The 26,276-nt window shown below is 39.3% G+C and overlaps 1 protein-coding gene across 1 annotated transcript in view; it reads right to left on the bottom strand.

Annotated features, from left to right (window-relative positions):
• LOC140942703 (uncharacterized) overlaps positions 1-25,310 on the bottom strand; it is a 29,941-nt gene extending 4,631 nt beyond the window's left edge. The window contains exons 1-11 of the mRNA XM_073391668.1: positions 24,280-25,310; positions 23,555-23,661; positions 21,611-21,707; positions 20,667-20,733; positions 19,118-19,267; positions 18,744-18,800; positions 18,070-18,126; positions 2,795-3,036; positions 2,145-2,237; positions 1,308-1,384; positions 491-542 (exon numbers count right to left, since the gene is read on the bottom strand). Coding sequence (XP_073247769.1) covers positions 491-542; positions 1,308-1,384; positions 2,145-2,237; positions 2,795-3,036; positions 18,070-18,126; positions 18,744-18,800; positions 19,118-19,267; positions 20,667-20,733; positions 21,611-21,707; positions 23,555-23,661; positions 24,280-25,230 — 1,950 coding nt within the window. The 5' untranslated portion in view covers positions 25,231-25,310. The remainder of the gene's footprint in view (positions 1-490; positions 543-1,307; positions 1,385-2,144; positions 2,238-2,794; positions 3,037-18,069; positions 18,127-18,743; positions 18,801-19,117; positions 19,268-20,666; positions 20,734-21,610; positions 21,708-23,554; positions 23,662-24,279) is intronic.
• Positions 25,311-26,276: the final 966 nt, after the last annotated feature.

Genomic DNA, 26,276 nt, shown 5'->3' with positions numbered 1-26,276 from the left:
TTTGGAACTCGGAAGTGGCTATTGCATGCCACTGGCTTTGTGCACATATGATCTCAAAAACTACTACGGTATGACGTTTTGTCAAGACTTCAACACCCCTGGGCACCCATCGGCGACTAGCAAGGGCTGCTGCACGTTTAAACTTTCAATCTAGTTTTCGATTTCTTGCAATATGGCTGTATACCTTCTTCAAAACGTTCTTCAACCAGTTAAACTTTCCTACACTTTTTCGGCGCGCAAAATGTGACTGTAAATAGCCTAAAAATGCCATACACTCTGACCCAGGCCTACGTGAGCGATAAATGCCCCAGTATTATGAAAAGCTGTTTTGTTATTGACGCATGCGTGCCCGTCCCGAACAATCTCATAAGCAATTGCGCAGAAAACAACGATCCCAGGTTACCACACTTTTACAAAGTTCCTTTTCATCTTTTCATAAGGAAAGGTAGAATAATACTGTCACCACGAAACTGGAAAAAAAATTAACTACCTTGTGCCCTTTGAGCTTGTGAATGCTACGTCCGCTTCTAACATCCCATACTCTGACAAATAAAAGGAAAAAAATGACCAGACCCTAGACAATGCACCTCTCTGCTATTTTTTACCACCAGGGCGAAAATATGTAGTGTATTAGAAGCAATTGTGTAAGGGTCTCCTTTCATCAATCCACAGATAGCAAATGATATGATCCTGTATTCCTTGTGTGGTAATAGATAATTTACAGTTGTGGGTTTAGTATCCTTGCCTTCGTGTGAATGAAGGGCAGAGGTTGACCTTGCTTTGATTCAAAACACCTCTGTTTTCTTATAGAAATTATGCTTGAAAATACTAGTTAGCATAAGAGCAACAGTTTACATAAGAAAGTAGGAGAGATTGTTTCAAAATACAGTCAACTCCAACCTGATTTCACTCTGCAACTGTAAAATCTAAAATGGGCTATTCACCAGCGTGGTTTGAAAAGACAGCCTTTGATGTATTTAAGTTCATGTAAGGTTACGTGTAGAAAGGAGTCATATTTGTTCTTAGACTGAAAAGCGCATAAATAGACATGCAATTTATGAAATAAAGATTAAAATCCCATCTGCGAAGCGTAGTTACTTAATGTCAATTTGACAATTGTCGATTTTACACTTTTCAAATTAACATTTAAGCAATTTATGAATACTAACGGACCATTCATCTGCCAACCAACTTCTCGCGCTAATGAATAAAGTTAAAGAATGAGACTGAGCGTAATCGAGCTAGCAAGTGTCTATTCTTTTGTTGTTCTTGTTATATAAGGCCTAAGTTGATCAAGTTGAGCCTACCGTATTGTGCGGTCAGCAGAGCCTGTTATGATTCTCCTCTTGTCAAACTGCAGGCAAAGAATGGCATCCATATGTCCCTGAAAAAGGCATAAGCATTACAGAAAACACCTTTAACCCAGTTACTGCAAAATGAGGTACGCTCCGTTTACACAAAGGTGTTCATATTTTCTGGCGCCCCTGCCATGTACTGTAAATGCTCGAAATAGTGCCCAGCTACAAACAAGCGTCCGCTTTGCCTTGTGGAATACACACCACACACTGCTTATGCCTTTAATGACTAAAGTATGACCTGTAAATTCACTAAGAGAATGGTCCACAAATAATCCACCACTCTTTGTGATGTTAAAGACGCATGCGCAGATTATTTCAGTAGAGCTCCTCCCCACAGCCCTGCCCTTCAAAAAGGATGGGTACTTCATTGTACTAAATACGCTCTGTTTTACAAGTTTATGAATTGCTCATGATCAGGATCTGTATTTTATTGTGATATCTGTCACGCAAAGTAGTGCATAGTTAATAGAGGGAATGGTTATGAAACCCGACAAAGTTCTTTGTTGTATGTTTTTGTTCTCTTTTTTGGCCTTGACCCTGCACAAAACATAATAGTTGTTTACTCCGTATTGAGGAACTAACCAATAGAAACGTGCTGGTTACGTAATTCATGCATAACGTATGAATGCAAAACAAAAGATTGTGCAGGGTCGTGGACCTTCCAACATAAATCTTGGCATCTTTGTTTGCTCCTTTGATGTTTGCCGGGCTTCATAACCAGTCACCTCCATTAACTATGAGTAGTGCTAGTAACAAATTAACGTACCCTAACTATAGTTTTGTTACCTGTAATCTTCGCACCCTACGGACGGCGAAAACACCTTGAACAGCCAGAGACAAGTAACGGAATCTATGCTTATTTGTTTCTCCGTCTTTTTCCTGTGAAATAGAAAGAAGTAAAGAAATAAAATCAAAAGGAACAACTATCAGTAATTGAAAGTATTTCTCCGAAACTTTGAAGGGAGAGGGAAAAAAATCAGGAACTAAAGAGCATTAAAAGAAAAACACAACACAACACAACACAATCATCATCATAGTCATCATCGATATCACTAATATCATTATGATCAACATCATCATCATCATCATAGTCATCATCGATATCACTAATATCATTATGATCAACATCATCATCATCATCATCATCATCATCATCATCATCATCATCATTATTTATTATTATTATTATTATTATTATTATTATTATTATTATTATTATTATTATCATCATCATAAACAACAACATTCACACTACTACTATCTGTCTCTAGTCTGTTCAAGACCCTAACCCTAACCACTGGGAAATCTGATCAAAATCAAAGACCGTTTTTGCTACACAACCACAGTTACCTCAAAATTAAGCTACAAAGGCCAAAGAACCAACATCTTCATGATACCGTGATTACATCTACACGATTTATCTACTGCCTTCTTACCAAGAGATTAGATGCCTGAACTAAAGTTGGCCTCACATCCAGAGCCACGTCTAGTTCTTGCGGCTTATCTTCACGTGTCAGAGCCTTAAGACTGCGGGTCAGCAGTTTTAAGTTTCCACCTGTCAAATCATTGCCATCAAAATCTTCCGCAGTAAATTCGTCTCCATGCTCTCGCAATTCAGTGGTGGCAGCGGAGTGGGCAGGACCAACGTTCTCAATGGAATGAGTACAGAGAACGTCGACTAAACGGAGGAAACAAAAGATAACGTTTATGTCCAATGAGCGCTTGGTCGCCTGTTGAGTTTCTTTTGAGTCAATAAAACTTGAAAACAAAATTGGATAAATATTCCGTCTCTGACAGAGAGCCCACAATAAAGTAAATATGGTCCCCCTCCTAAATATATCTAAAGGTTGATTTCCGCTGACGCGTTTTTGGCTACGCACGTAAAAATTACGCGACACTGGAAATCAACCCTAAGGAAAATACGTGATAAAAAAACTGTGGAACTCTAAGCACTGGTTCTGTTTCGGGTTAAATGATTTTTTTCTATGCAGATGGCTGTTAACTCCGCTGTATAATCATTTCCACTGATCACAAATGCAAATGCCCGCGATTTTATAAAAAGCAGCGAGTACATACTACAGAGTCATGAAAATCTTACAGATAAAGTGACTTAATGTCACAAGATTATTGGCATTAACTAGCTTTCTACATAGACTGGTCAACATTCATCCTGCTGTTTTTTTTTTTCCGTAAAAATTAAGCCTCAACACTGAAGACCGCGAAGAATTGGCTCTCGAAGGCTGGAGCATCACATTCGCCCCAGGCCTTTCGTTTGAAGACCGCGTGTACTTATGACATACTTTGAAGGTGGATTTCCACTTTCGCGTAATTTTTCTCCGTGCGAAAGCACGTACATTTTACGCGGGTAAATAAAATAGAGGCGATGTATGGAAGGTCACGCGCAAACGTAAAAGTTGAACCTCGCCAAACTTCTACGCTAACGCGCGCCCTTTCAAACATTGCCTCTATTTTATTTACGCGCGTAAAATTAACGAGCCTTCGCACGGAAAAATTACGCGACAGTGGAAATCAACCCTAAATCGAAAAAAAAAAAAAAAAAAAACCCTAAATCGATAGAATGAGCGCCAATAGATAAGGATTCCCTGCCAAAAATGTCTCCTTTAAGGTACAATTAAACTATCGAAACCATAGTCGTACAAGCTATCGTGACTAGAAGAGTGTTGTGCTCACAACGAAGCAAAACATAGACAAAACAAATCTCTGCAGTGGTCTTGATTATCAACAACAACAAAGCTCGTTTGAGTGTTTCTAAAATTACGGAAAAGCAAACTAAAACAAAAAAGATCGACCATCTAACTAGTCCACTGTTGTTACACACACGGAGAAGGTGAAAGGAAGAATAGAAAGCTAAAAATGAATTCTAGTACGTCAGTTAACGGGACAGTTCTGACTGAATGTATATTTCATACTCTCTCTGGTGGGCGACTTCACCAGCCTTCCTACTCAACACAAGCTGTAATTATCTTCAGTGCAGTCATTAACGCGATCGCCTCTCCCATCATCGTTGTCTTGAATGCACTGTTAATAATCGCAATGAAGAAGAAACCTCGGCTGAGAGCTAACAAGTCCAACATCCTACTGGCCTTACTTGCGACCACCGACCTCGTGGTTGGTTTGATTCTTCAACCAACATTCATCTTAATAATAACAACAGTCGTACAAAGCAAAAGCGGGTTCTGTACATTGACTGACGCTTTTAGACATTGTGGGGGCTGCCTGGTTTCTGCTTCGTTAACACACTTGGCATTAATTAGCATGGAGCGCTATCTGGCGATTAAGCACCCGTTCATCTACGACACCATCGTAACCGAAGCTCATTTACTGTTTGCTTCAACATTGGCGTGGCTTCTTTCCATATTTCTTCAGATTTCAGTTGTTTTTGGAAAAACTCTGTATTTCACTATGAAAACTACATGTCACGTTGTGATAGTTTCCTTCACCATTTTGTGCCATCTTTCAGTATACCGCGAAACCAATCGACACGAGCGACATGTTGCTGCTCACCAAGTTACGAAAGAGGCGAGGGGAAAATTTGAAAAACACAAGAAGGCACTGAAAATTACTTCCATAGTTCTAGGAACGCTGTTAATATGTTATACACCTTTAACCGTTTCAAGAATGACTTTACCAAAGTATCGTTATGAAATATCACTCAACGCAGCATATACAGTGTTCGTTTTATCCGCGACAGTGGCGCTTTTGAATTCCTTGATAAATCCGGTCATCTACTCCGTCAGATTGCGACAGTTTCGCGTAGCAATTATTGAGTTGATTTGCAGGAATGTAAACGTCACCGAGGCCGAGCAAATTAAGAAACGACTTTTTGGAAGACGAAATGCTATCTCCAAACGTGAGGCAGTACAAGACCCCAAAGGACCAACTGAAGAAAGTGCAAAGCAAGCAAACACAGACAACGCTGAAAAATGCAACCAGCAAAATGGGATCCTTCAAATTTAAGTTAGTACAGTATAACTATATCATAATTTTGTGACGTTATTGAAAGAATCATCTTCGATATTGATCGTCAAAGTATGCCAAACGGAGTGTTGGACATGTAAAACAAGCTTGTTTAACAAATGTTCCTAACATGGTTCTTCTGGGTTTAGTGTGTCAGTGTATCAAAATTTCTACTCGGTTGCGTAACATTGTAGTTGCCCTCTTTTCTTCTTTCTTTTTTCATATTTTGTAATTTTAAAGACAGTATATTGACGCTAGGCAAAATAAGGGACGAAAGATTAAGTGGCCCACTACGGCCTAAGAAAATCAGAAAACGGTTTTTTGGCCCAGTTTAGTTGGTATCTATGAAATGTCACTCTAGATAGATAGGTAGATAGATATATAAATCGTTTATTCAAAATCACAACTGGCAGCTATAAGCTGAATTACTTGTGTTATGTACATGTTGATAAAAATTTAACCTTAAAAAAATTCCTAACTATATCATAAGAAAAAAAACATTATATAATGATAAAATTACATCAAATCTAGTATAAACGTTCTATTTACAATTGTTGGTTATCTGCATAGTGCATTATAAAAGAATTTTTAAACCTCTTTGTTTTTACACGTGAAATTGAAAACATACGCCTATTCCTACACTTGTATCTCTCATTGTCGTTTCGCGCGGGCAGCAGGCCAGCTAGTTTATGCTCGCCATTGCTCTCTACAATTTATTTCAACAGAGAGCGCTACATAATTCCTCGCGTCTATGAAAGAGTGTTTTTAAACCTGCATCTTCCAGGGACCTGCTATACGAGACCTCTGGGTGAATAGAATCCTTAAGACTCTTTTAAGACTCTAACCTTTATTCAGATCTTGTTCAGTTCCATATATTACAATCTTAAAAACCATTACCCCAAAGATGGCCTAGACCAGCTTCAGGGGGTACTCAATAAGGTTTTACAATCCCATAATCCCGACCCAAAATTTCGTGCAATCCCGTGATCCCGAGGGTTATATTTGGCATCCCACCTCCCGCGCATACTTTCAATCCCGGAAACTCGCCCTGATTTTGCTTTTAAATCCCGAATCCCGAGCTTCAAATAAGGGAAATCACATATCCCGAAAAACCTATTGGGACCCCTCTTAATTCAGTTGCTTTTTGCCCCTCCACTGTAGACTGAAGATCGATAACCATAGCCTAATCCAGACGACCACGTTGTTTGGAAAACATATTGTCGACGAAGCTGCTGTGTTTATAACCTGCAATCAGGCGTTTTTTTTTTTCGGGGAAGAGCGACAGGCAACGAAAAAGAATAAGGGAAAAAAGACCACCTTATCGCAGTTAACTGTGTTTATTTTGTGTTACCGTTCTTTTCCTGTCAAGCTTCAATTCCCATTCTATGTTATTTAAATTGTTTTTATCTAAAATCAGAGCTTTTTCCTGTAAATAATACTCTGTTCTAGACCAAGTCACAGATAAACCACTTGAAACTACGCTCTTTTTTAAGAACTGATAACACTTTTTATCACGGACTTAAACCTGAATCGACAGGCACAATTGAAATGGAAACCATAGAAGTACAACTGACGTGACTAGAGTGTTGTGCTCACAACAAAGTAAAACATATATAGACGAAACAAATCTTTGCAGTAGTCTTGAGTATTAACAACAAAAAAGCTCGTTTGAGTGTTTCTAAAATTACGGAAAAGCAAACTAAAACAAAAAAGATCGACCATCTAACAAGTCCACCGTTGTTACACACACGGAGAAGGTGAAAGGAAGAATAGAAAGCTAAATATGAATTCTAGTACGTCAGTTAACGGGACAGTTCTGACTGAATGCATATTTCATTCTTTCTTTGGCGGGCGACTTCACCAGCCTTCCTACTCAACACAAGCTGTAATTATCTTCAGTGCAGTCATTAACGCGATCGCCTCTCCCATCACCGTTGTCTTGAATGCGCTGTTAATAATCGCAATGAAGAAGAAACCTCGGCTGAGAGCTCACAAGTCCAACATCCTACTGGCCTTACTTGCGACCACCGACCTCATGGTTGGTTTGATTCTTCAACCAACATTCATCGCAATAATAACAACAGTCGTACAAAGCAAAACCGGGTTCTGTACATTGACTGAAGCTTTTAGACATTGTGCGGGCTGTCTGGTTTCTGCTTCGTTAACCCACTTGGCATTAATTAGCACAGAGCGTTATCTGGCGATTAAGCACCCGTTCATCTATGACACTATCGTCACCGAAGCTCATTTACTGTTTGCTTCAACATTGGCGTGGCTTTTTTCCATATTTCTTCAGATTTCAATTACTTTTGGGGAAACTCTGTATTTCACTATAAAAACTACATGTCACGTTGTGATAGTTTCCTTCATCATTTTGTGCCACGTTTCAGTGTACCGCGAAACCAATCGACACCAGCGGCATGTTGCTGCTCACCAAGTTACGAAAGAGGCGAGGGAAAAATTTGAAAAAGACAAGAAGGCACTAAAAATTACCTCCATTGTTCTAGGAACGTTGTTAATATGTTATACACCGTTAGCCATTTTAAGAGTGACTTTACCAAAGTATCGTTACGAAATATCACTCAATGCATCATACACAGTGTTCGTTTTAACAGCGACAGTGTCGCTTTTGAATTCCTTGATAAATCCAGTCATCTACTCCGTCAGATTGCGACAGTTTCGCGTAGCAATTATTGAGTTGATTTGCAGGAATGTAAACGTCACCGAGGCCGAGCAAATTGAGAAACGACTTTTTGGAAGACCAAATCCTATCTCCAAACGTGAGGCAGTACAAGACCCCAAAGGACCAACTGAAGAAAGTGCGAAGCAAGCAAACACAGACAACGCTGAAAAATGCAACCAGCAAAATGGGATCCTTCAAATTTAAGTTAGTACAGTAACTATATCATAAATTTGTGACGTTATTGAAAGAATCAACTTCGATATTGATCGTCAATAGTATGCCAAACGGAGTGTTCGACATGTAAAAACAAGCTTGTTTAACAAATGTTCCTAACATGGTGCTTCTTGGTTTAGTGTGTCAGTGTATCAAAATCTCTACTCGGTTGCGTAACATTGTAGTTGCCCTCTTTTCTTCTTTCTTTTACATATTTTGTACTTTTAAAGAAAGTGTATTAACGCTAGGCAAAATAAGGGACTAAAGATTAAGTGGCCCACAAACAAAGGCCTAAGAAAACCAGAAAACGTTTTTTGCCCAGTTTAATTGAGTTGGTATCTATGAAATGTCACTCTAGATAGATAGATATGAAAAGGTGTTTTTAAACCCGCATCTTCCAGGGCCTTGCTATACGAGACCTCTAAGAATAGAATCCTTAAGACTCTTTTAAGACTCTAACCTTTATTCAGATCTTCTTCAGTTGCATATATCAAAATCTCAAAAACCACTACCGTAAAGATGGCCTAGACCATCTTCAGAGGGAGACCCAAAATTTCGTGCAATCCCGTGATCCGAGGGTTATATTTGGCATCCCACTTCCCGCGCATACTTTGAATCCCGAAACTCGCTCTGATTTTGCTTTTAAATCCCGCATCCCGAGTTTCAAACAAGGGAAATCACTTATCCCGAAAAACCTATTGGGACCCTCTTTTCAGTTGCTTTTTGCCACTCCACTGTAGACTGAAGATAGATAACCCTACCCTAACCCAGAAGACCACGTCGTTTGGAAAACAAATTGTCGACGAACCTGATGTGTTTATAACCTGCGATCAGGCGTGTTTTTTTCTTTCGGGGAAGAGCGACAGGCAACGAAAAAGAATAAGGGAAAAAAGACCACCTTATCGCAGTTAACTGTGTTTATTCTGTATTTCCGTTCTTTTCCTGCCAAGCTTCAATTCCCATTATTCTATATTATTTAAATTGTTTTTACCTTAAATCAGAGCTTTTTCCGGTAAATAATACTCTGTTCTAGACCAAGTTATAGATAAACCACTTGACAACTACGCTCTTTTTAAAGAACTGATAACACTTTTTATCACGGACCTAAACCTGTGTAAACCTGGTGTAGCTTAAACAGGTAAAGGAAAAGAAACCTCAATGGTACGGCCTGGAGCGCGGCTTCAATAAAATTAACAGTATGTGTACATGTTTTTAGTTTAGTAACTCGCCGTTCAATTCAAACTAGAACAAACGTTTTTAGAAAAAGAAAAGAGTACGATATAGTTGGGTTCTCCTCTTAAACAGGATTAGAAAATAAGGCGTCTTGTCTTAAACAGGTAGGCAGCTTGTTTAGGGTTTTCCCTTTGTACCAAAAACAATGAAAACTTTTTACAATTCAACGAATTACTTAGAAATCACTGCATAGTATTTTAATAAACGAGAAGAAATTTCGTAGGTTGTTTACGAAGCGTTCTCAATAGCTTATCGCGATTTCCTTCCGTATTAAACCATTAGGATATCTTTTTTCGAAAACAAAAGGCTCATTTTCTCCCTAAAATTTATTTTCTGACTACATGCACGTGCCCGACAGTCATGTAATGAGAGAAGGATCCCTTTTTTTTTTTTCTGTCGGTGACACTTGCGACTGGGAAACAAAATCCGCGTTCTTCCAACAGCAGCCGAACCTATGACCTTCTAGCCCCAACCGTTCAAAAGTTGGATAGTGCTATCCATCGGATAAATCACTATTCAAAGGATAAGTATCACAGAAACTTGAGAAACCAATTGCGCTATCCAGTGGATAGTGGATAAATCACGATTTATCCGGTGGTTAGCGTTATCGACCTTTAGAAACACTGGGGCCTGCTATTGACTAGTCCAGAGGCTTTTACAAGAGGAAAGTGCGTTTCACATGATGAGTATAACAATCTTCATTTTTGCGAGGTTCAACAAGATTAAGTCAGAACCTTTTTTCTTTCGCTACAAAAAAAGTTATTTTGCTAATTAAAAGCTAAAAGTCCCTGGCCTTCGCTTTCTCTCCATCCAGCAATTTTCTTTTTTTCAGACCCCAGTTTTTTTCGGAGGGACAAGTTTTCTCGAAAACCCCGAAACGCGTCAAATTATTTTAAAGGAAGTGTCTAATTTGAAGGAATCGTGCTTATTTGGGTATTGTGGCAAACTCCTCCCATTCTCATTCTCCTCCTCATTCTCTTGGGCAAAAAATGCGGTCATCTTCCTTCACAAAAATGAAACTTCAAGACCAATGAAACTAATTAAGATGGATGATTTGACGAAGCTTATGACGCAGAGCCAAGGAGCAGCTCACCTTTCAGATGAGTAACTCAGTGAACTTTATTAATACAACTAAGGATATCTTCTCGATGAAAAAAAAAAACATGGTGAAGATGTCAGAAGCAACAGAATCAAGCAACAGCAAATAATTACTGGGTCTTTACTAAGAAAATTGCTATTTTTCAGCTTTACAGGTAATTTAGCTCTTTACATAGGTGCATTTAATAATTCGCTCTCTTGCGATCTTCCTACTAAAAGAAATTTGGAATGCCTTCCTAGTTTTTTTGATCTTGATTTATTTGGTATGAATTCAACTTTAGATAATAATCTTAGTCCTGAAAATAACTTGTCAATACCCCGTATCCAAAGTCATTACTTTTCTCCCCATAATTTTAACCAGTATAGTCTTTGTCTAAACAAAGATCGTTTGGAAAATAGCCCGCTCGCAATTGTTCATAATAATACCACTAGCTTGAATCGAAATCTAGAGAAACTAACTTCGCATTATTTGAATGAAAGAGATTTTCCGTTTAATATAATCGGAGTTACAGAAACAAAAATTACGAAGTCTAATGAGATTTTATGTACTACTAAAATTCCTGGTTATTATATGTGAAAGGGCAAATAAAGATTGATTGATTGATTAATAATGGTAATTGAACTGAGTGGAGTGCAATTTGGTCTGAAATCATACGCGTGATTTCAAAATCGAACGAGCGCGCAGCGCGAGTTTGATTTGAATCACAAGTATGATTTCAGACCAAAATTGCACGACACGAAGTTCAATTACCACTTTATTACATCCATTTTGAAATCGCAGAATTTAGTCAGTACTATAGTTTATTGATCGAGTAGCCGGTTTGTTAAAAAGCCGAAACAAAAAAGCTTTTACATCTCATTTTGTATTCGAAACAGAAATGATGCGATATAGAACAAAAATGGTGCGATTTAAAACAGAAATGATCCGATTTAGAACATGAATGACGCGATTTGGAACAGATGCGATTTAGAGCAAAAAATGGTGCGATTTAGGAATAAATCACACTGCTGAGAGCCAATCAGATTGCACGGATAGCCAGCGATTTCAAAGTGGATGTAATAAAGGAATAAATCACACTGCTGAGAGCCAATCAGATTGCACGGATAGCCAGCGATTTCAAAGTGGATGTAATAAATTGATAAATCACATGGTTTACACTCTTGCCGTGCGCAAATTCTCAAGTGCTCCTGTGACATTATATCTCCAATCCTTTCTGACATTATCAACATATCAATTGAACCTGAGGTAGGAGCCTATCCTTCTAAGCTTAAGATATCAAAAATTGTCCCAGTCTTTAAATGTGATGATGAATGTGATGCCTCCAATTATCCACCGATATCTTTATTGTCAAACTTATAATAGAATATTTGACAAAGTAATGTATAATCGTATGAAAAACTTCATAGAAAAACATGACATATTGAACCCGTTGCAGTATGGCTTCCGTAAGGCCCATGCCACACACCACGCCATTATTGACATTGTTGAAGCCATTCAGACTAATATGGACCAACGCCTGTTTACATGTGGAATTTTTGTTGACCTGAAAAAAGCCTTCGACACTGTTAACCATAAAATACTTCTTGATAAACTTCATCGTTATGACTTGCGAGGAATAGTTAACAACTGGCTTTTATGACTTTTTTTTCCCCGTAAAACTTAAACCTCAACACTGAAGACCGCGAAGCATTGGCTCTCGAAGGCATCACATTCGTCCCAGGCCTTTCGTTTGGAGACCGCGTGCACTTATGAAATACTTTGAATCGACAGAATGAGCGCCAATAGATAGGAATTCCCTCCCAAAACTTTCTCCTTTATAGGGACAGTGTCCCGATTATGCGCACGCGTCATCCTTTTTTTCTTCAAAAGACAATAGAACTGTATATTGACTCGACAAGATTTCCTTCCGGACCGCACCGCCGACAGAGATTTGTTGTTTATATTCTCAAGTAATATTTTAGACTTTTAAAGAAGTCTTTCGTCTTATATAAAAATTTGGCTCGCGGTTTGAAAACTTATGGCGATTTTATCGCTAGCTGGGCCGCCTCGCGACCCGAAAATCTCGTTCTGCTCGCTTTAAAAACCTATTTTCTAATTTGAAACTCGTGTCAGAGGTCAGTTGTTCCAAGTCTAGTAATATCTGCCTGATTTGCTCGCGTTCTAGCCTCAAACGTTTGAAAGACATAAATAAAAATGCAATCTCAACGCTATGAATCATCAGAAAGGTTAGTCAAAAATTATATTATGATTTCATGGCACTAGTTTTTCTAAACATGTAGCGCCTGTTTGTTTGAGTTTGTCGGCCGTTAGGGAGATTCATTTAAAAAAGTTTACTAACGCGTCATTGCAAAACATTCTGCTTCACGAAGCTCCCCTCCACAAGATCTCCTCAGTCACATCAATGTCTCAATGGTTTCTTTCTTACAGTGTTTATTGTTGCCGTTTCATTTCTGCGTATTCCTTTCACCTGAGCTTGTATGGAAGCTAGCAGAAGAAATAAGCCTTCAACCGGCATCAAAGTCCTTCCAATCTTTTGGTCCTCAGGCCAACAGCAATAAATGTAACGCCAAAAAATCCAGATTTTACCCAAATCGAAACTTAACAGGAACAATATATCATTGATCTGTAATCCTGAGAAGTTTTACTGTCGTATTGAACCTGGTCAAGCGCGATGCAAACGGATTTTTCAAGGTTCTCTTACTCTCCTCGCATCTTTTGATTTCGCGACATCCTGTCCAAAAATCAAAGTTTGGTGCATGCGCAGTAACGGCATACTATTCCTTTAAGGTACAATTGAAATGGAAACCATAGTCGTACAACTGACGTGACTAGAGTGTTGTCCTCACAACAAAGCAAAACATAGACAAAACGAATCTTTGCAGTAGTCTTGATTGTTAACAACAAAAAGGGCTCGTTTGAGTGTTTCTAAAATTACGGAAAACCAAACTGAAACAAAAAAGATTGACCATCTAACAAGTCCACTGTTGTTACACACACGGAGAAGGTGAAAGGAGGAATAGAAAGCTAAATATGAATTCTAGTACGTCAGTTAACGGGACAGTTCTCCCTGAATGCATATTTCATACTATAGGCGGGCGACTTCACCAGCCTTCCTACACAACACAAGCTGTAATTATCTTCAGTGCAGTCATTAACGCGATCGCCTCTCCCATCACCGTTGTCTTGAATGCGCTGTTAATAATCGCAATGAAGAAAAAACCTCGGCTGAGAGCTCACAAGTCCAACATCCTACTGGCCTTACTTGCGAGCACCGACCTCATGGTTGGTTTGATTCTTCAACCAACATTCATCGCAATGATAACAACAGTCGTACAAGGCAAAAGCGGGTTCTGTGCATTGCAAACTGACTTTATTAGACATTGTGCGGGCTGTCTGGTTTCTGCTTCACTAACCCACTTGGCATTAATTAGCACAGAGCGTTATCTGGCGATTAAGCACCCGTTCATCTACAAGACCATCGTCACCGAAGCTCATTTACTCTTTGCTTCAACATTGGCGTGGCTTCTTTCCATATTTCTTCAGATTTCAATTGCTTTTGGGGAAACTCTGTATTTCTCTATGAAAACTACCTATCACATTGTGATAGTTTCCTTCATCATTTTGTGCCACGTTTCAGTGTACCGCGAAACCAATCGACACCAGCGGCATGTTGCTGCTCACCAAGTTACGAAAGAGGCGAGGGAAAAATTTGAAAAAGACAAGAAGGCACTAAAAATTACTTCCATAGTTCTAGGAACGTTGTTAATATGTTATACACCTTTAACCGTTTCAAGAATAACTTTACCAAAGTATCGATATGAAATATCACTCAACACAGCATACACAGTGTTCGTTTTAACAGCGACAGTGGCGCTTTTGAATTCCTTGATAAATCCGGTCATCTACTCCGTCATATTACGACAGTTTCGAGTAGCAATAATCGAGTTAACGTGCAGGAATATGAGCATCACCCAGGCTAAAAAAATTGAGAAGCGACTTTTTGGAAGGACAAATGCTATCTCCGAGCGCAAGGCAGGGAGAGACGACAATGGACAAGCTGAAAAAAAAGCGAAGCAAGCAAATACGGAAAGCACTAAAAAATGCAACCAGCAAAATCGGATCTAGCATGCGAATACAGCGGTTCCTTCTTGCTTCTCACCGCTAGAGACGTGTCTAAAGGCGAGGAGTAAGGAGAAACGGCTGTATTCATAATAAGTCTGGTTTATTAATAAAATTGTCGCACTTAGAAATAAGCGAATTACGAAAGGCTAAATGGCATGACACGACTCGAAAAACACAAGTGCGTGAAAGCGGAACAGTAGAAAAAAGTTCGAACAATTAGTATAAGTAATCCTCGTTGTCCCCGAGTGAGAGGTAGCTGCAAAAGCTTTGCGTGTGCCAGATGCTCCGCGTTGAGTCCAAACCCTTACTCATTTATACACCCCTGTCGACCAATATGTCCCCCTCTCATAGATCACATTTTTACCCTCAACTGCCAGGTGTGTATCTTTAGGTCCTTTAAAAGACCGTTATGTAGCAGTCTTCCAAGTTCCTTTTCTATACCTCAACTCGTAAAATAGCTAACGTGCTCGGTTACCGGTCATTTCGCCCCCGAGTCATCTCCCCCCGGTTACTTAGCCCCCTTTTCTAGAACGAGGAGTATCATATTTGAAGCGTGCTTTTTTTGGTTCATGGCTTAAAGAACGAGGAATATTACATTTGAAGCGCGCTAAATGACTCGAAAATAGGGGGCTAAGTAACCGCGGCGAAATGACTTGGGGGCGAAATAACCGGTTACCACTTGTTCTATACCTGTAGCGTGTTTAAGAAACAAACCCCTTTGGAGCAGAATATCTCGTAAAGCTCATGAATGGGAATATCTGACCCAGCCCCGGAAGTAACCCAGAGTCGAGAAAAATGTAAACATGGTAAAATGAGTCCATTTTATGAAATATTTTTCCTGATAAAAGAACAACTTAAACTGATCGTAGAATTCTATTTAATGATCAAAGTCTGCCAAACCGGCGGAGCGTTCAACATGTAAACTAAGCTTGTTCAACAAATGATCCTAACTTGGTTCTTCTGAGTAAAGTGTAACAAAATTTCGACTCGATTCTGTAACATTATAGTTGCTGTTAAGAAATTGGCCTTTTTTTTTCTTTTTAAGTTTTGTAACCTTTTAAGACAGTGTATTAACGCTGGGCCAAACAAGGGTCTAAAGACGACGGCCTAATAAACGGTTTTTTTGCTTTTGTTGTTATCCATGAAATGTCACTCTACCCCTAATGCAGATCAGGTTCATCTGCATAGTAAGGCAAAAATCCTTATCATAAAGAGGGCCAAGACCATCTTCAGTATGCTTACCGCAACTCCACCGTAGGCGGAAGACCGATATCCATACCCTACCCCAGACGGGCCACTTGACGTTGTTTAGAAAACAAATTGTCGACGAAGCTGCTGTGTTTATAACCTGCGATCAGGCGTGTTTCTTTTTTCCGGGAAAGAGCGACAGGCAACAAAAAAGAATATGGGAAGAAAGACCACCTTATCGCAGTTTACTGTGTTTATTTTGTATTTCCGTTCATTTCCTGCCAAGCTTCAATTCCCTTCTACGTTATTTAAATTGCTTTTACCTTAAATCAGTGTTTTTCCTGTCAATAATACCCTGTTCTAGACCAAGTTACAAGTTGATTTCCTGCCAGGCTTCTATTCTCATTCTATGTTATTTAACTGTATTTACCTTGAATCAGAGCTTTTTCCTGTAAATAATACTCTGTTCCAGACCAAGTTAGAGATAAACCACTTGAAACTACGCTCTTTTTTAAGAACTGATAACACTTTTTTTTATCACGGACCTAAACCTGTGTAACTGGTGTAGCTTAAAGGGGGGGGGGGGGGGGGGAGGGAGAGGAAGATCAACTGAACGCCACGGCCTGGAGCGCGGCTAGGAGAAAATTAAAAGTATGTGTATGTTTTTAGCTTAGTAAGTCGCCGTTTACTTCAAATTGGAACAAAATATTTAGAAAAAGGAAAGGGTACGATGTTTGGGTTCTGCTCTTACACAGGATTAGAAAATAAGGCGTCTTGTGTTAAACAGGGTACCACAATTAACTGATGTTTAATTAAGGAGGCAGCTTGTTTAGGGTTTTCCCTTCGTACCAAAAACACTGAAAACTTTTTACAATACAACGAATCACTTAGAAATCACTGGTATTTTGATAGTCGAGAAGAAATTTCGCAGCTTGTTTACGAGCGTTCTCAATAGCTTATCGCGAGTTCCTTCCGTATTAAACCGTTAGGATATCTTTTTTCGAAAATAAAAGGCTCATTTTCTCCCTAAAATTTATTTTCTCACTACATGCACGTGCCCGACATTCGTGTAATGGGAGAAGGATCTCTTTTTGTTTTTTTTCTGTCGGTGACACTTCCGACTGGGAAATAAAATCCGCGTTCTTCCAACAGGAGCTGAACCTTGGCTAACCTATGACCTTCCGGTAACTAGTCCAGATACACACCGGCTGAGATACAAGAGGCACCTGCGTTTCACCAGATGCGTACAACAATCTCTATTTTTGCCACAAAAAAACTTACTTTGCTACTTAAAAGTTAAAAGGTCTCTGGCCTTTCGCTTTCTCTCCCTCCGGCGTCTTTCGCTTTTTTCAGACCCCAGTTTTTTTTTCTTTAGTTGGGTATTTACAAGGATTTAATTCGGAGGGACAAGTTTTTGCGAAAACCCCGAAACTCTTCAAATTATTTTAAAGGAAGTGCGTAGTTTGAAGGAATCGTGCTTATTTAGGTATTGTGGTTAACTCCCAACCTCGCCCCAGGGAGCTTTTCCGACCCTGGCTTTCAGGGAAAAGCGCCCTGGGGACAAGGTTGATAAACTCCTCCCATACTCTTAGGAAAAAGCCTGGGGGATGAGGTCGGGTCAGGAACCGGTTCGGGTATGTTGGCTGCCGCCCACTTAAACAGCTGGCTTGTAAGGGGTCCGCGATGTCATCGAGATGTCTTTTTCGTCAAGACATCTTCCACCAAAGTGTTTCAGTGCTAACAACATACATAATGCTGACCGTTAAGCTACGACATCTCATGGTAGAATAAAATGAAAGAGATTTCAACTGAATGGTCGCATCATAGGTTATATGCGCTTCTAAGTGAGCTCATAAATGTAGCGGCACCCACTTCGAGATCGAGCGCTTACTGTAACGGCTGTCTAGCTTCCGAATGAGCATTAAATCTACTGACGGGGAGGGGGGACGGCTTCAAAGGATTTCTCGCAGTCCCAGCCTTCATCGCTAAAACCCCCGACGCCCCCGCCCCCTGCCCCCCTTCACACCATTGCATTTTAATCAAATTTGAAACCAAGATGGCCGGAACAGTCAGAACATTCGCAGCGCGCCTTCTATGCTGATATCCAAGGCTAATCCTCTCACCCGCAATATTACCTCACAACAAACTGAGCTAACCATGGAAAATTTCGTTACTCAAAATAGAAATTCACCTACCGACTCCACTTATCACAGTCTTGGAATCATCTTTATCTGATGGCTTAGGGGGAAGCTCTGAAAAAAAAATCACGCCGCCATTAGGATAAAGATTGAGTCAACTTCAGAGCTTTAGTTGGTGAAGGTATTTGAAGGGGAAGAATAGGACTGTGATTCAAGGGGGTGTTCGCGCCATGCTAGTGTTGCATCCGAAGAAATATTGTGTTTTTATATTTCAAATTATCCGTCACTGCTTAATTCACATTTATCAAAATTCGCATTCTTTTGAGCACTGACTATACTCTTTAGCCACCCCGACGGAATGACTTCGGAAGCCATTCTATACATATTTTCCCTTTCCCTTCCCCTCCAAACGCCTGCCACGCAGGCTACCTCCCCACAGACGTCCCGTGGGGTTCGTTCGTCACGCCAAAAAAAAAAAGCTGCGTAGGAGACTGGGTCAAACACGAAAGTTGAGCCCACTGTCGACTCATTCAGCGGGCGATACTTTTCAAAATGATGGCGCTCGATTCGCTCGATTACAATTCAAGAAAGAAACAGCTTTAAAATCTACTCTACACTCTTCTATGGGCCGTGGTGAAGAATGGTAATTTCCTTTATTTTCTGTTAATTTAATATTTTCAAGTTTACATGCGCGAAATCGCAGTAACAATAACTCAAATCAACTTCCTTACCAGATGATCTTAGCTTCCTCTTTTGTTGTCTTGCCGCCGCTAGTTTTTGTTTTAGCTCTGTCAAGAAAAAAAGGGAATGTCAGCATATTTTTAAGTATTATTTAACGGTGCTAATCAAAATAAAATATAATATATCTTTTGTAGCCTGCTAAATGCAATGTTATCCCTTTCTAGATGAAACTTTCCTTCACTGAAACCTGCAGTGTTATTGACTGTTCAAGGTGGAACATTAATTAATGTAAACATCATCATCATCATCATCATCATCATCATCATCATCATCATCAATGATCATCATCATCATAAGGAGCTCGAATACTTTCATCACCATCATCATCATCATCATATTGTTTGCTTGTTATTATAATAAGTACCTTTTTCTTTTTGTTCCTCCATAAGCTTTACTTTGAGTATATCCTTGTAGAAGGTATGCACTTCTCTATAAGCTTGTTTCCAGTCTACTGCTTGCCCTTGACCAAGGACTTCAATTCGTTTGGCTAAATCTACAACTCCTTCACTTGCACCTGTAAAGACAATCCAAATAATCTTAAAATGTACTGATACCAGTAGTTATCTGCGTGGTAAATTCAGAATATATCAAGGTAGGCATTCAAATGGGAATGTGCCAGGGGCACCCAACGAGAATATAATTCAAAACCACTTAAACATAGCATTGTTAAATGTATTGTAGTATTTAAACGGTAGATATAGGCATATTTTTATCCCCTAGAAATGTTTCATCTGTTCGGATTTCCTAGCTGAAAGTCTAGTGATAAGAAAATTATAGGGATCAAAAGTTACCTTTTCGAAAATTTTAGCCAGAAAAAAGGCTCCCGAAAATTCTAGGTGACCTTTTAAGAGTAAAAAATCCGTTAAAAATGGGCAATTATACCATTTTTTAGATGTTCGAAAATCCTAGGAGAGGCAGGCAAGCAAGAAATTTTACCACAAATGTTCTGAAAATGCTAGATCTCAAATCGTCTTCCGAACAGATATTTTCCGAAAATTGTCGTTGGGTGCCCCTGATGTGCCTCCTCCCTCGCGCATGCTCATTCACCCAAATTCTGTTCCCCTAGCCTGCGAGCAAGTTCGGCAATTATGGGGAGCAAAGCAAGCCGCAAGATAACGAGCGAGTGGCAAAGCCCCTGACCTTTACATCTCCTTTCATGTGAGGCTCTCGCGTGAATTCTCGTGACTCCCTTAAATGGATAGTCTCCCTCACAGCCGTTTTTTGGATGTCACGCAACGCTCCCCTGTGACATCCAAACAACAACAGCGAGGGAGACTACCAAATGGAGAGTTTGCTCACAGGCTACCATTCCCCTTCCTTTTTAAACGTGATGCAGAGAATGCTAACATCAAGACTTTATACTTTTGTTTTATCTTTAGTTAGAGAAAGGGGTGTGGCACAGTGATGAAAGCAGTCGTCTCCTGTCAATGTGGTCTGTGTTCACATCCCACAGCTGATGCCAGAGTGGATGCCATTGGTGGCTCAAGTTTGTTGTTGGTCCTCTTTATTGCTCTAGGTAATTTTTCTACAGGTACTTATAATAAATTTCACAACCCAACTACCTCTAGAAAAGCTGCCATTTCAAATGTTAATTGCCATTTCAATCTGAAACACACCAACACTTGCTAAAAGATTCTAAGAGCTCCTGCAGCTAAACTTGTATTAATAATTAAAGCAAACTAGTACTAAGTAGTGAATCTCTATTTGAGCAGTCTCGTGTTAAATGGTCAAACTGTAAAGCAGTCAGTAGGCCATTCTCCAAAACTGACCTCTTAATCAATTAACACAGGTTTGCCTTGGGCTTTTTACATATGAGTACACACAACTGTAGTTGTATTTTCCCATTTATTTTTAGCAACTCCAGCTCTCATCCATAGCCATAGCACTATTATTTAACAAGTAGATTAGCTCACCTAAGGCAGCAATTTTGTTCTTCCAAAGCCTGCTGTCATTTGCTAAAAACCTCCACCTATAACAAACCTGAAACAAATAAAAATAAATTCACTTTTCACAAATTATATTATTAAGAATTGCACACAGTTAAGTCAAAGCAAACTTTCTTGTTTATGACAAGTTTTTTCTAAATCTACTGTAAATAAAATCCAGTGTAAGTATTTTACTAACATTGAAAAGAGATCTGATGCAGCCAATGCTCAATGATTATTTTATAATCTATGCATTTTGAAACAAGTTGTAAAGTTGTAAGTTGCGTGGTTCTTCAGTCAACCTCACCGACTGAACTTTATTTTGTACTTTCAGAAGTGGCCAAAATCATACACTGTAAGTGAATGTCTATTACTTGGGTGTGTAAAAGTTTATTGTTAAGTGAAACAAGACAATGCGGCCCACACAGAGCTTTTCCACACCAATTTCAGTCTCAGGAAGCACAGATGGAATGCTACATGTAGTCTATTCCAGGGTTCTTGTGGCAGCTATACATGTACATGTATATTGCCAGCACCCATTTATACACCTGGATAAACTTGTAAGGCAAATTGAAACAAGTCTTTTTTTAAAAAGGAAGCAATGCAATGGCAAGGCTTGAACCCAGATCCCAAGTACGAGGTGCCCATACTTGTCTAATACTCTGACAAATAATTTATTCTCGGCTTTGTTAAATTTTTTTTTTTTGCTTTGTTCTTTACTGTTGTGCTTTTGTACGGTACTGTAATGTGAAGACAATACTGCCTACAATTTCATGCATAAAGTTGTTGGTTTATTGGACAACCTCAAGGTGCCAGCTGCTCTGTCACTATACCTTCACTTTTGGGCATCTACTTCTGGAGGCACAAAAATTTTAACACTCTAATGGCAACTACAATCAATGGACAAATTATGTGTACAAGGTCAACTTTACCTGAGAACTTTGACATAAACTTCTGACATTTAGGTATGAGAATATGTTAAGCAAAATGTGGTCTGGGACACAGTTTAAATCTGTCCGATCTCTGAGCCTGAAAAGGTTTGAAGAAACTATCATTATTAGCAGTCTAATTTAAATGAGGACTTACCTCCCCGATAATTTTCCCAATTTTGTCTTACATGTACAAATGTTCACTCTTGTGCAGTAATGGACAGAAGTTGGCAGATTTTTTTAGTACTTAATCATTATTCTTACTAAGCAAAGGTATAGTCATGCAAAAATAAGTAAAAAACAATGCGGGCAAGAAAGAATGACGTTTCAGTGTCATCTTGACGCCATTAGGGAACTAACACCCTCTCTAAATGCAAAACTTTTTGCGTAACTTTTGCATATTTCATATATGCTAATTATCAGCCAGAAAAACTTTTTTGACAGTTTATCAAGCATTTTGAACTTGAAAATGACATCAAGATGACACTGAAACGTCATTCTTTCTTGCCCGCGTTGTTTTTTACTTGTTTTTGTATTAATCAATATTACATTTTTAAACAGATTTGGACGAAAAGAACCATAAGGAAGCTTGACAGCAGCCATTCTGGGATTCAAATTAAGGTGAGAAATCAATTTATATATCCCAGCTCCTCTCCTCTCGATAATAAAATCTTGTATAAACTTATCAAAATTTATGTAAAACAATTCACTTGGTCATACAGGGTTTTCAACTGTTTTGTAAAGTAGTGGACATACTTCTGAAAGCACTGGACGTGAATTTTTTCTTGGCGCCGTAAGGCGCGTTGTGAGCGCCGAAGGCGCAAGCACCTAGGGGGGTCTGGGGGCATGCTCCCCCAGGAAATTTTTAAAATAGAATACTCAGAAACGCCATTTCCAGCGTTTCTGGAACCAAGGAAACAGTTTCCTAGGCAATGCTGGCGCTCACTAAAATTCTCTTTAAAAAGTAAATTACTGAATGAAAATGGTCAGTTGGTAGGGGGAGGGGGAGGGAGAAGGGCAACAACAGAATTTTCATTGGCTTATCATTGCGAATTTATTTGATTTTCAAAAAAGATGTTTGGTAACAATTCCGTTTAAATGAAGAGGGGAAACGAATAAAATATCCCGCCGCTCAATAAGCAAAGAAAAAAGAGTTATAAGGCCTTTTTGAAGAATGTAATTGATTATTCTGTTATCCTCTAGTCAGTATGTTCATGAGATGCCTTAGTAAGAAAAATATATAATACAGTAGTAAAAAAAAATCGCCAATATTGATCTCAAAGTACTGGACGTGGAATGCAAACGACCGGACGAAATGTCCGGCCTCCGGCCTCAAATGAAAACCCTGGTCATATGACTGTCTCTACAAGTTACCACCAGTATTTCTCTTTATCTTTACCTCTGCTGTATCATGAATCATGGAATTACTTCACATGAAAGAAAACTGCAAAAACATATTATAGTTGACTCAAAAAGGGTTTATTTGGGCTGCCATTGGAATTGCTTACTGGGAAACTATTGTTGCCAGTCACTCAAGCAAAACATCGCAGTGAGTTGTCTATGCCCACTACCCAATGGCCTGTGCCGAGGACAGGACTAAACTTCTGGTTAAGTCCGTCTGCAAAACAGTGCAAAAATTTTTGTTTCTACTCCCCCCCCCCCCCCAACATGTGTACCAGGATTTGAGTATGTGCCATGATAGGCCTGTTTTAAATACCACTGTCCATTAATTAATCTGGTGGAAGGGAAATTTGAAACATCTTTCTGATAATTTGTTGCGTCCATTAGGGGCCCAGAACATTAGGATATCGGTGCTGCTTCACAGACCTCTCTAACCGGGGTTAAACTAAGTTTTAAATATGACACGGGCTAAACGCCCAATTGCCAATGACCAATTGCCAAAGCAGCCCTATTTGGATTAAGTTAAGTATATACCGGTACATGTACCTTTGTGATAGACACTGAGCAAAGAAATTAAGACATTCATCATTACAGCACTTCACTACTTCAGACAGAAGCTCCACTCTCTCATGTGTCTGCCAATCATCCAGCCACTAATCATGAATGAAATATTAAATATAATATTACATGGAATATTTCTTTTATAAGATTATGATTTTCTTATGCTATCAAAATACATGTACATGTATGCTATTGTCATGCCTTTTATTTACGATCACACCAACTTGTATAAAATGGTAACCCAGGTTACCCAGCTTTCTTGTATGAACAATATTGTTTGAAATTTGGCATACTTTAAACATTTGGCTTTGGGAGTCCACTCCCCTTCCATGGGAGGAGAGGGGGTTAGATAGACGGGGGATGGAGTATAGAAATCAGAAAGTTTAGGTCTAGAATAGGGTATCATTTTACAGGAAACTGATCAATTGGCTGAAAATTTTAGTCTAAGGAGACTTGGAACTGATACTAAGAAACTAAAATAAGCAAATCACCTGCAACTCAGTTTAACAGCAAAGAAGGCATTGACCTCAGTAATTTCTGGAAAATAGTGACTGTAGCATACATGTAGGGAGAGATTTTTGGAGTTTAGTCTCTCTTAGAGGAGTAAAATTCAGCCAAACCTGGACAAATATTGGCTTAGAGTCGCGGGTCCCAGCAGGCCCATCCCTACCCAAACATTACTAAAGTACCTCCCCCTAGATGTGTACTACCTGGTGAATTTGAGCAATTTGTTCCTTGAAGTGTTTAGACAGTTTACTTCTGCGGGGCTTTATAAGGCGTCCTCCTTTGTGTCCTTCCCACCACTTATCATGTTTGAATGTAACTGGTGCATTCCCGTAAAGTTTATCAGTATCACCAGTTCTGAGAGCAGTTTTCATTAACCCCAACTGTCGATGATCAAATTGGGGGAAAAAATGTGGCGTGCTAACTCTCCGAATAAACGGCGGAGCATGCTCGTGTCGGGTATATTCCTCGATGTCGAGCGCTTGTTGAACAGTATGAGCTGATGCAGACAGCATTGTCTCCTCAGGGAGAAAAGACGGAGAATCTGCTTCTTTCAGTGACTCGTCTTCATCTACATGTACAATATTTACGGCCTGTAAACTCTGTTGTAAATCGTCCGACTCATGGTCAATTTGCAAAGAATCCACATCCCCACTATTGAGCCTCTCGATATCTTCTGCAACTGTTTTCGACGAATCAACCCGAGGTTCGTGTAATTCTTCCGTTCGTTTAGGCTGCAGCACGATCATTAGTTCGTCCTTGGAAAAGCTAGCTGGAATTGGCGCAGTCCGAACTAGCCGCGCTTTGATAAGAGTTGTTGGATACATTCCTTTGAGACTTGTCGTGAAATCTCGGTGAAAAACCGGCTCGAGAGTCGTCACTAACGCCTGTAGCTGACTTTTGGTACATTTGTCAGACACACCACACAGTAAAATCCTTTGCTGCCAAGACCTCCAACTTGTAAACCATTCACAAACCTTCTTGCAAATCTGCTTGTGGGAGAACAAACTGCTCACTAACTGCACATCGACCGTGCTGAGTTCCAAACTAGGGAGCACCAAAGGCTTATGAATGCTTTTGAATCCGATCCGCTTGTTATGTTTTCCTTTTTTCGACGTGTTTTCTTTGACGATCGGTAAAATTCTTCCGTCCGCCATTTTGGCGGAATTCTTTGTTGTTCTTTTCAAGGCGTTCCTTGGCAACCGAGCTTGTCGCCAGTCTTCTAGGAGTGTACCACAGGTAACCCAAGCATGATGAATAATAAACAATCTTTTTAGAATAATCTGTTTAAAAAACCTGTGCGTGTTCCAAACTTATAGTTGTTTTTTACACAAGCAACGAGGGAACTCCTGCCATAAATCAGTAGATTGTTGCCAACAACTTTGTCGGAAATAAGCAAACAGGAATTAGTTTTTTGCGGGCAAATTTTCGATAAAGTTTTAAAATACAAGTTGTGGCATAGCGAACAGTATTTATCTACTAGCATTTATTTTTTCTATTTTACATGAGTCCTTGAGCACCTTTTTTCTTGCCCAACCACGTCCGAAAAATCAGCACAGTTAAGACTTGTCTGAAATGTAGCTACAGAATCATCAGGAAAGTACTTCTTAGTAGCTTTTATTTGAATGTTCACACCGTTGGAGTTGAGATTCCGAAATTCCATTTTATTATTTATTCCATAAAAATGGCTATTTTAGCCAACTTTACTGGTCTAAACTGATACAAGCATAATGATAAATTATATTTAAAATATATAAACTTCGTTAAAAATTAAGAAAAAAACGCTTCAAGAAAAAGCTTCTTCACTTCTGCCTTAAACTTTAGTAGCTAGAGATTCTAGACGGTCATTCCAGAAGCGGAATGCTCGAGGAACAAATGACCACTGACCAGCAGCAGGTCTAAAGAAGGGCATGTCTAACTTGTTCTTGTTTCTGGTGTTACGAAAGTGCACATCGCCATTTTTCTTATAAACCTCTCACAGAGATGGGGTGGGGCAAATCCTTTAACGCATTTTGAAAACATCACAATGTCCCTGATTTGGAACTTTCTTGGACATAGACTATTTTAGTTACCAGGCTGGTATTATGGAACTGAAACTTTTAATTTGTACAAATAGTCTTTTTCTTTTTTTTTTTTTTCCACCAGTATTACCTAAATTGCACAGAAATGTAGTACTTAACTCTAAAATCTGAATGAGAAGACT

The sequence above is a fragment of the Porites lutea genome, chromosome 7, assembly GCF_958299795.1.
Source record: "Porites lutea chromosome 7, jaPorLute2.1, whole genome shotgun sequence".
Lineage (NCBI taxonomy): Eukaryota > Metazoa > Cnidaria > Anthozoa > Scleractinia > Poritidae > Porites > Porites lutea.
The sequence above is the reverse complement of the archived record's forward strand: the minus strand, read 5'-3'. Positions and strand labels throughout refer to the sequence as shown.